Source organism: Panthera tigris, chromosome F3 (genome assembly GCF_018350195.1).
Source record: "Panthera tigris isolate Pti1 chromosome F3, P.tigris_Pti1_mat1.1, whole genome shotgun sequence".
Classification (NCBI taxonomy): Eukaryota; Metazoa; Chordata; class Mammalia; order Carnivora; family Felidae; genus Panthera; species Panthera tigris.
In genome coordinates this window covers 40,511,185-40,521,673 of record NC_056678.1, presented here as the reverse complement: position 1 = coordinate 40,521,673, position 10,489 = coordinate 40,511,185, and the positions used below count along the sequence as shown (strand labels likewise).

Sequence of the window (10,489 nt, the reverse complement as noted above, 5' to 3'; positions counted from 1 at the left end):
AGGTCATGAGATCGGAGGATAGGACTCCCAGTAAGACCTACACAGGACACCGAGGAGAGGTGGCGTCGGGAACTGGTTGTTTACTTGGTAAAGACCTTTCCAGCAATAGAGTATGCCATACTGAATTTCCGCCTCTGGCTTCCTCTTTACCCACTCACTCTTGCTATCCAGTGTTCCTGTCTTTTTTGCCCTTTCTCCTGTGTCCGAACACTTGGTACCACTCCACCCGGTACACCAAAGAGGAAAGTGTGGGTGGCTGGGTCATGTGTAAAAAAGGACCCCGGGTACTCAGATGATTATACAGAGGCAGGGTGGTGTCATCACAAGATCCTGGGTCCTCTTAGCTACCATGTGTTATCTTCCCAGCTTTGTCATCTACAGAGCTGGGTGACCTACTGTAGGTTGCCTGACCTCTCTGAGCTCACTTTCCTCATCAGGAAAACGAGCACAATAATAATAACAATACCAATTTATCAAGAGAATAAAAAACACGAGGAGCCTTAAAGTTTAAAAACGTGTACCTTTGTGAATTAACCTGAAACTGGAGAGTGAATCAGTGAGTTCCAGGCTCAGGGTAGGGAGAGGAGGAAGCGATAGAGACAAAACGGAGCGAGGAGCAGGTTAGCAGCCTGGTCTAGAGCCTTGTTTCCTCCTAGATAGAGCTTTGGATCATGGTGGGACTATGCCAGGTTGTTGGACTCGGGAGATTCTTATGGAGCAGGTGTGTGTGTGGGGGGGGGGGGTGTGGGCTGGCGAGAGAAGCCATGTGAGGGCATGGCTGGCAGACAGAGACTTTGGGGGTCCCTAAGACAGGACTGTGGGTACTTTCGAGCTTTCTCTGTTGCTGCCCTCTGTGTCTCAGGAGACACCTATCTTGGCTGCTTCTCTTTCCTCGTGATGCTGGCCACTTCCTCTCCCCGGGGCGGGGGCGGGGGCGGGGGGGGTACTCTGCAGGTTAGGAGTTAGCTGTCCTGGGGCGTGGGTGCTCCTGCAGCACATGGGGCTGTAGAGCTGTGGTGGGACACTGACAGCTGCCTTCCTCCACCTCCTGACTTGGGGCACCCCTCCCCTCTACACTGGACCCTCTTTGTGCCCATCAAGCTCCACATCAATGGGCAGGAGGATGGAAACAGGGTGTGGGTACAAAGAGGTCTTATTACTGTCATTACTACATATTATTATTCCCATAATACTCTATTATTAACATGTCAATGAATAGGCCCTTATGAAACTGTGGGCCTGGAGGAGCTGACCAAGACCAGGCAGAATTAGGACCTAGAGGCCCCATCTTCCTGTGCCTGGCCTACTCTCCGGGTCCCCATCCTCCTCTGAAGGCAATAGAAGTGGGGGGAGGTGGGGGAATAACATTTCACTGGGACTCAGAGTTGCCAGGCCCGGATTTGGGGCTTTCACAAATGTTATCTAACTTATTCATCAGAGCTTCATGAACTAAGAATGAATAAATCTTTCCATTTGACAAATGAGGAAATTTTAGGAGGCTAATGGAGCTGCCCAAGGTGGGCGGGGACACAGCAGTCAAGGAGGAAGGGTTGAGGTCTGAACCCAACACTGCAGGGCTTTCAACTCAGCGCAAAGCCCTTAAGGCCAAAAAGGGAGGGAAGCCTTCTCCCTCCCCATCCCCCTTCAGCGAGGAATCCTGGGGAAGCGCGTTCTCTTAGGATGGCGGAGAGAGGCTGCTGGAATCCGCGGAGGGTCTGCAACAAACAGGCTAGCAGCTAACTCCAGGCATGGTCAGTCCACGTGGGCTGGCCACGGGTGGCCCACGTGGGCTGAGCGACGGGCGTCTCCAAGTGTGTGCCACGAAGAACACTGCAGGAAGTGACCTCTCCAGATCACGATGGGGTCCCCTCTCCGCTACCACAGAGAGGCTGAGCGACCTCAGGTTTTCTCTCTGCTCAGTTCGCCCTGGCTTTTCTCTACCCTTCTCCCCGAGCTGGAGATGTGGGTAAGAGTAGGAGGGGTGGGTCGCCCACGCAGAGACAGCTGGGCAGCAGAAGGGGAGGGAACCCAACAGAGGCTTGATCCCTAGCCCCCACCCCCCACCCCAAGATCGTCCTCGTGCCAAAGGGGAGCCGGCCAAACTAGGAGAAGGGGCTCAGGCTGGGGGGCCAGGGCTCCCGCGGCCTGGGAAACGTCCAGCAGATGTCTGACGCCCACTATGCAAGTCCCAACGGGTGCACTGCGCGACCACAGAGCTACCCCCTCTCACCAGCAGCGACCCTCTCAAAGTAGGAGCCGCTCCCTACCCCCGCCCCTCCACGATCCCCTGCGTCCGAGGCCTGGAGGAGTTGTGGTTCCAAGAAGCGGCACACGGCAGGCCACGAGGTTACGGCTGCTGGGTAAGCAGCCCCCCTGTCGGTACCAGCCGTCCCCGCCCGGCGCCCAGCGCCTCCAGTGAGTGCCCGAGCCCCCGCCGCGGCCCCGCCCCCTGGAGCCCTGCCCCGCCGGGTGCGCGGCGCGGGGGGGGAGGGCCCGCCGGGGCAGGAATGCGCGGCGGGCGGCGCAGGAGGCGAGTGGAGGAACATGTAAGGGCACATCCCTCGAGCTGCCGCCCAGCGCGCAGGCAGAGCCCAGCGGAGCCAGCGGGCGAGCGTGGTGCCAGTGCGCAGCCGGGCTCTCGGACCGGGAAGCCACCGGGGCACCGGGCAGTGGCCGGGCGGGGCAGCTCGCGCGGGGCGGCGGAGGGGCCGGAGCGGGGCTGCGGGCGCCGAGCGGACGGCGGTGGCCCGAGGACTGCGCGGCGGGCGCACCGGACAGCCGGGGCGCAGGTGGCAGGGCGCGCGGCCAGCCGGCCCCGGGCGCCAGAATCCGTCGCTGCCGAGCCGGGGAGGGCGCAGCGCCCACCGCAGCCTGCACTTTTCCCGGGACGTCTGGGCGCCCATGACGGCGGCGGCGACTGTGCTCAAGGAGGGCGTGCTGGAGAAGCGCAGCGGCGGGCTGCTGCAGCTGTGGAAGCGGAAGCGCTGTGTGCTCACCGAGCGCGGGCTGCAGCTCTTCGAGGCCAAGGGCACCGGCGGCCGGCCCAAGGAGCTCAGCTTCGCCCGCATCAAGGCCGTGGAATGCGTGGAGAGCACCGGGCGCCACATCTATTTCACGCTGGTGACCGAGGGAGGCGGCGAGATCGACTTCCGCTGCCCCCTCGAGGATCCTGGCTGGAACGCCCAGATCACCCTGGGCCTGGTCAAGTTCAAGAACCAGCAGGCAATCCAGACTGTGCGGGCCAGGCAGAGCCTCGGGGCCGGGACCCTCGTGTCCTAAACCGCACAACTTGCCATCTTACCTTCATGCTCCGCACCCTCCCCACCACGTGGTGTACGGAGGTCAAGTCAGGTAGGCCCCTGGAGACTGAACCCTCCTTTCTCTCCTTCTCTTTCCCCTATGGAGAAAATGGGGGACTCCCACCAGCATTCCACGTCAAAGCTGAACGACCCTGGGCCGACAGGGAGTAGGAGCTTAGGAGTCTGAGCAAGGGAGGCCAAGAGCTGGACTTTCCCCTGGGGCCCCAGGCAGGAGGGTCGGATGTGCCCCAGGTAACAGAGAGGAAGATGGTGGGATGGGCCTCCCTGCAGGTTGGTTCTGCCCTGGCTCTGGTGGAGGGAGGCTGGCCTGCGCATTCCCTTAAGGCTTTCCAGCAGAAAGACAGTCTCCTTCAGTTAGCAGAGTCATTGGGAACAGAACCCAGCTCCCAAGGTGGGCCCTTAGGGGGAGGGTTTGACTAGGCTGGGCCAGGGCTCCACTACCCATTCTTGACAGTGGATATCGGGTCCTAGGGCTGAGCTGCTGGCAGACCAGAGGTGTTGGAGGGTGGGCAGGCCAGGCCAGAGGCCAGGCCACCGATACCAAGGGGGAATGGGCCTGTCCGCCTGCCTCTGAGTGCCAGCCAATGCCCAGCTGGGCCAGAAGAGGAGAAGCTGGAGAAGGGGGTGGGGCATTGGGGCAGGGTGGGTGGAGGGGTGCAGGATGGGGTCATGATTTGTTATTTGTGATGTCTTAATCCTCCTTGAGCAGTAGGGCAGGGGGTGAGGGGCGGATTTGTGGTCAGGAAGGCCCAGGGGAGGGACCAGGAATAGAACCTAGAAGCCCTGGCTCCCAGCCCTGTGCCCTCTTCCCCAGATGCCACTCCCTCCCCGTGGGAACCACGAGTAGGGCCGAGGACGGAATTATACCACTCAGGTTTTCATTTCTCCGGTGGAAACCTATATCCCCTCTCATACCATCTCCCCCTCCAGCCCCGCAGTTCTCCACCTTGCCAGGGAGAGTCCCGGTGAGCCTGGAGCCCCACCCGGGGTCCTATACCCCTTTGACCCTCCTGTTGACTGTAGTGAGGGTTAGCCGAGAGGGAGAGAGACCTGCTGTACTGAGAACTGGTCCATATTGATCCCTCAGGCCTCAGGGGGACTCGGAGGAAGCAGTTTCCTCCCCTGATCACAGTGTGTTGTACAAATACTATTTTCTACCTTTCTCCTGATGTGGAGAAGGTCGGAAAGCTCTGCTGGAAAGCAGCTCATTGTGGATACTTACCTCAGTGTCTGCCCCTGCCCTGACTGCTCTTCTTTCTTGCCAGCTCTCCTGCCCCTTTTGGCTCATGGGAGCGTGACTGTGCTCCATATGTCGAGACGGAAGTCATGGTCACGTGGAGGAGACGCTGGAGCTGAAGGAATGGATGGGGCCCGGGGAGGAGGGCAGAAGGCCATGTGGGGCTGAGGATGAAGATTCAGCCCCTGGACACTCTCAGAGTCTCCGGACATTCCCAGCTCAGGGCTTTGCAGCCACAGCCTGACGTACAGATGGTGATGGAGAGCTGGCATCCAAGCACCCTCCCCTCAGCGGCCCCATCATCTGGCTGCAGACTGTTGTTAGTCCCCAGCTTGTGCCATGCCGCGAGGAGGACATTTCCCCATGGGGTGCCAAGCCAGTGCCTCAGGACTCAGGAGGCCAGCCTGGTACCCCGGGGAGGAACCAGCCTGGCATCACTTCTGGACTCACCTTGGTGGGGGGAGCTGATGGGCCCTGAGGCCCGCACTTGAGGGTCTCCTGCTGCTTAGGTCCTTCTGGGACCCCCACCCATCCAGGCCTTTTCTTTGCACACTTCGCCCCCCACCTCCTGCCCATCTTCCCCCCCACTGTGGTGCTAGGCCTGGAAGTGGTGGGGGTGGGGTGGGGGTTTGGCCATTACCATTTCATGCCTATCCCAAAATGAAGAGTCCCCGCAAAGGGCAGTGACCACACTGTTTGCTGAATGGAGTTCTTTGCCCACAAAGACCCAGTGCTTGGAGCATCCCTCTCCTACCCCCGCTTCTCCACTCCATAACCCATTCTGAGATCTCCGGCCTGGGTGGGGAGAGACACTGCAGCCCTAGGAGGCACGACCTCAGCGGTCCTAGGAAGGAGGGACCGTAAGGCCTGGACTGAGGGATGTTCTACTGGCCAACTCAGTCTATGTAGCTGCTTTTCCAGAAGGCCATGCCGCCCCTGCCATCCTGGGAGGTGGCTCCGCTTTCTGAGCAGAGTTGGTCGCCCTGTCATTTATATACTCAGGCTTCATACATTTATGCAGTAAGTATTCCTTGCTGGATGGTTTAAAAGGAATGATTACAGCACGGGAAAAGCTGAAGTACAGAGAAATAGCTGCCTGAGTTACACAGAAACTCATCGGGTAACCCTCGAGATCTTTCCATGTTGTGGTCAGCAGTTTACTCTGCCCTCCTTTCCTCCATTGCCCACCACGTCTGGCCTTCCCTGTGGCAAAGCAGTGGCCTACTTCAGAGTCTCCAGAAGGAACGAGGGGGCTGTGTAGCCCCCTTCAACAATTTGAAGTCTCTTTAATAACCTCTTTGTGCTTCTGACCTGTTTCGTTCCCCATCAGATTTCTCCTACTGTCCAGCCAAGACCTCCCCATCCTATGTCCCAGTACCTTAGAGTCCTCGGGAGTACCTTGTTCATCTGCTACGAGCACCGCGTCTCACAAGTGACAAAGAACTTACAGATTACAAGAGAGTTTTGACAAATATCTCATTTATTACCTCATTAGGCTGTATCCCTGTTTCATGGATAGCTTAGTCCCAGCATCGCAAACAAGCATCATCTTCCACGCCACCCCTGGTATGTGCTGAGCAAGATCTGGGCTCCCCTAGCATGCTGTGGTCAATTGGTGATGTCTGTCATGGGCTTGGGGAGAAAGATGGTGACGATGACCACACTTGGGTGGCTGGGGGGGGGGGGTTGGCGAGAAGATGATGGGGTCTCCACCCCTTTGTTGGAGCCATGTGAATGGGAAAGGGTTAGCATCTCTCTTCTATAAGACGGCCTCTAAAATAGAATCCTTGCTCTTCAAATCGAACTGAAAGGCTGCTGATGGTGGGGATTCAGGCATAAAGAAAGAAAAGAGGTATCCAGACCCTCAGAAGTGAGAGAGTGGGAGCAGGTGGGAGTGGATGCAGGCAAATACGTACTCCTAGATGCCTCTCCTCTGCCAGTGCTGTGCCTGGCACTGGTGATGCAGAGACGGGGAACACAATCTGACCCTGCCCCGAGAAGCCCTGAGTCTGGTAGAGAGCTAAAATGCCAACTGGTGCCTGTAGAGCTGGTGTGAGCATCCGGGGAATGCTGGGCTCTGCCTCCTCTGCCCAGCACTGTGTTAGCCTCACTGGTGTTTGCCAGATCATTCTGAGAGCCTGGCTGCAAAGGGCAGTGGGGGCACAGCCAGCATGGGGTGTCCAGGGGCAGGGGGCACACAGAGCAGAGGAAGAGGCAGGCTCTGGTTTCTGACACTCCCTGCCTTTCTGGAACACAGCCCTGTTGGTTCCACCTGTGCTTTCGTTCCTGCCCAAACCCAGCTTCAGTTTCTCCCCATGCTGGGAGAGCCCCGGCCCCTCTGATGGGTGTGCTCCAGTTAGAACCCCTAGCACAGACCCTAGAATGTAGTAGGCCCTCAGTATACATTAATAGAGGTGGGGGTTGTTGCGATGGGGAAGATCACTTCCTACCACTTGTAAGAGAGTCCCATGGCTTCCCGAAGGCTCCAAGAAGTCATAGCACAGGGATTGGGACCTTACACCCTGAATTTATGTTTTTGTTTTTGTTGTTTTTAAAGATACGTGACCTTTGGGGAGTCTTTGTCTTCCTGCTGGGGAGGGAGACACCCTGCTTTGTGACTTCAGGGGTGTTTTCGCTGCTCTGGCAACTCTAGATTCTAAAAATGGATCATAGGCCCTCACCCTAGGAATGCTTGGCTGGACCACAGAGTAGGGTCAAGGCCTCTTTGGGGGCACAAACAGGCCCCGACAGTGCCAGCAGACATGCATGAGATGGAAAAACTGCTCGGTTGGGCCCGAGGATGCCGTGAGGCCAGGGAGGGGCTGCTGCTTTCTCTCCCCCTGGCCCGGCAGCCCCGGCCTCACCCCTGCCTGATGCGTGAGTCATCGATGGGAAAATGAGAAAGGGCAAGTCCCTGCCCAGCAACTGGGAGTCCTATGAGGCTAGGGGTGGGGAGACAGAGGGGAGAAGGGATGGGCTTGCTCAGGTCAGGGTGAGCTGAGGCTGGGGCTGAGGCTTTGGCAAGAGTGAGCCTGTTGCCAGGGTGAGAAGGAAGACGAGCGCAAGGAGCCAGAATTGGAGCCCACAGGCAGGCACTGTAGCAGGAAGGAGTGAGGCTAGATCTGTAGGGCATCCTGGTTACAAGTCTGTAATCTGGCCTTTCCTGGAAGTTAGGGCTGGAGAGGTGCCGTGGGCAGTTGTCCTACCAGGCCCAGGGACCTGGGTAAGACTGTGTGTCCCACTGTGTGCCAGGCTGCTGGTTGGGAGGCTGCATAGCCCTGGTTTGGCCTCCAGTCTCTGTTCCAGGCCGCATGCCACGGTCCCCTAGTGTGTTCTGTCCAGAATGCAATTCATTCTCCTGTTTCAAACTTCCAGGGGCTTGCCCACTGCGATGGAGGCAGTCCAGGCTCCTTGGAGGTGCTCTCTCCACAGTCAGGGCCCTTTGTAATGCACCTGTCTGCACGATCCCCACAGCCAGGGCCCCTGCGTGCAGCCGCCCCCATTCCAGGCTGGCAAAGGCTGTCTCACACTCTCAGGCCTTCGCACCCACCTCCTCCTGCACATTTTTGCAGTGTTGGCTCACCACCTCGGAGGGGCCTCCTCTACTCTGCCTACGGTCCAGGCTGGGTAGCTGCTCTCTCCTCTGTATGCTCATAGTTTTTCCATTACTCACCCTCCATTGCTGGCTTACTCGTCTGCCTGCTGTACTAGGTGGCCAGTGCCTGTCATTTGTGTACTCCTGCTATCTCACAGTATCTGGCACACAGCAGGTTCTTAATGATAATAATGGCAAACGGTATTAGTGCTTACTTTGTGCCCAGCATTGATCCAAGAACCGTACAATTATTGAATCGTGTCGTGCTTCAGCAACTCTGTGAGGTAGGTGTTCCTCATAACTCCCGTGTTTTGCGTTAAGAAACTGAGGCCCAGGGGCGCCTGGGTGGCTCCGTTGGTTAAGTGTCCGGCTCTTGATTTCGGCTCAGGTCATGATCTCACGGTTGTGGGATTGAGCCCTGGGCTCCACACCCAGCGCGGAGATTCTCTCTGCCTCTCCCTCTGCCCCTCCCCTGCTCACACCTACATGCTCATGCTCTCACTCTTTCTCTCTCAAAGAACAAGAAAGAAAGAAAGAAAGAAAGAAGGAAAGAAAGAAAGAAAGAAAGAAAGAAAGAAAGAAAGAAAGAAAGAAAGAAAGAAAGAAAGAAAGAAAGAAACTGAGGCCCAGAGAGGTTAAGTGCTTTGTTCAGAATCACACAGCAGCTATGAAGTGGGGGAACGAGGAGTCAACCAGGTCAGTAGGACTCTAGCATGTGCTTTTAACCCAACACCAGATGATTAGTCCTCACCGGATGAGTGAATGAATGAAGGAGTGAATGAGCCCACAGCGTCACTGGGAGAAAGTTGCTCGGGAGCTGGGGGAAAGGAGAAGTAAGCCCCGGGGAGTGGGGAGCACGTCCGTGTGCCAGGGCACGGAGGAGGCTTCGTGGAGAAGCTGGCCGCAGCCAGTCCTTGAAACAGTGGTGGGTCTCCCTACAGGAAAGGACACGGGGGTTGGGAGGGGGTGTCCTGGGGCAGGACTGGTCTGGAAGAGCGGAGAGACCCAGAGCGGGAAAGTACAGTGGGAATCTAGGGGAACAAATCATCTTGGGCTGAGGGCCAGGCCTGTATTGGCCCCAAATGCCGTTTGTCTCATGACCTGGGCACAGGGCTGCCCCATCTGCAGGGACAAGGGCTGTGAGCTCAGTAGATGTGACCCTGTGTGGCAGCAGGCCTGGTCCCAGAGGCCCCCACATAGGGTTCACACCAGCTAGGGTGACCGACCGTGCTGGTGTGCGTGGGGCTCTCCTAGTGTAAAAGCACTGAAAGCCCTATGTCCCCAGGAACTCCTCAGTCCTGGGCAATCTGGGGCAGGGGGTCACCCTACGCCCTGCCCCAGGGACAGGAAGTGCTGCCTCTCCCACCCTTTTATTTCACCGGTCAGCTCTGCCCACAGCTCTTGGCCCCAGCGAAGGGTCCAGAGCAACAGTGCTAGGGCCCAGAGGCGTCACCCGCCCAGACTCAGGCAGCATCGGAGTTTTCTGCCATCCTTGGAGGGCACACCAGGCCCCCAGCTCTAAGGAGAAAGGAGAGCCAGGTGTCCTCAGGGGCTCTTCAGTCAGCTCTGCTTCTACTGGTCCCCAACCGCAATGCAATTCAGTTCAACCCAACCTCAGCGCTTTGTGAAGCACCTAGTTTCTGCGGCACAGGCGTAGAAGCCTGGCCCATCTCGCGTGGTAATTGAGCCACAGAGAGTAGCCAGGGAACAGAGGGGACTGTTAGGTGGGGACAGTGCTGTGAGGGGTGGGTGGGGGATGCAGGTGGTCCTTGGAATGGAGGATAGGATTCTGACTATCAGAGAGAAGAGGGTAGGCAAGGCCTTCCAGGGGTAGGAATTATCTGTGCAAACGTGCCAGGCTGGAAACGGTGAGGTGGCTCACCGAGCAGGTTTGCACAGAACCTGGGCGTGCAAGAGCTGAGCACAGAGGAGTTGGGCCAACTTGGAGTCCCCTGACTGGCCAGGGCTCGGGACTTCTTTCATAGGCAGTGGGAGCCCATCACAAGGCTTCCATTCTTAACACACACACACACACACACACACACACACACACCCCTTTACTTTTATTACAAAAATGTATTTGTTGGAGAGAAATGTGAAAGGACAGTACATTATAAAGAAGAAAACAAACATCATCTTTCATGTCCCCATCTCTCAGAGATCATCTTTGCTAACATTCTGGTGCATTTCTCTTTGCATTTATTTCTCTGAAAATAGATATGTGACATATAATTATTATCCATGATATAATATGTAATTATTTTTTCACACATGGGGTCATACTGTGTGTGCTCCATTATAGCCTGATTTTTTATGTATAGTATATTGCGTTATGAG

General features: G+C 57.0%; 1 protein-coding gene across 1 annotated transcript; it reads left to right on the top strand.

Moving 5' to 3' along the window:
• The first annotated feature begins 2,525 nt into the window (after window positions 1-2,525).
• Window positions 2,526-8,537, top strand: PHLDA3 (pleckstrin homology like domain family A member 3). Its single transcript, XM_007086556.2, has 2 exons — window positions 2,526-3,351; window positions 4,586-8,537. The coding sequence occupies exon 1, from the start codon at window positions 2,902-2,904 to the stop codon at window positions 3,277-3,279; it is 378 nt and encodes a 125-aa protein (XP_007086618.2). The 5' UTR covers window positions 2,526-2,901; the 3' UTR covers window positions 3,280-3,351; window positions 4,586-8,537.
• Window positions 8,538-10,489: the final 1,952 nt, after the last annotated feature.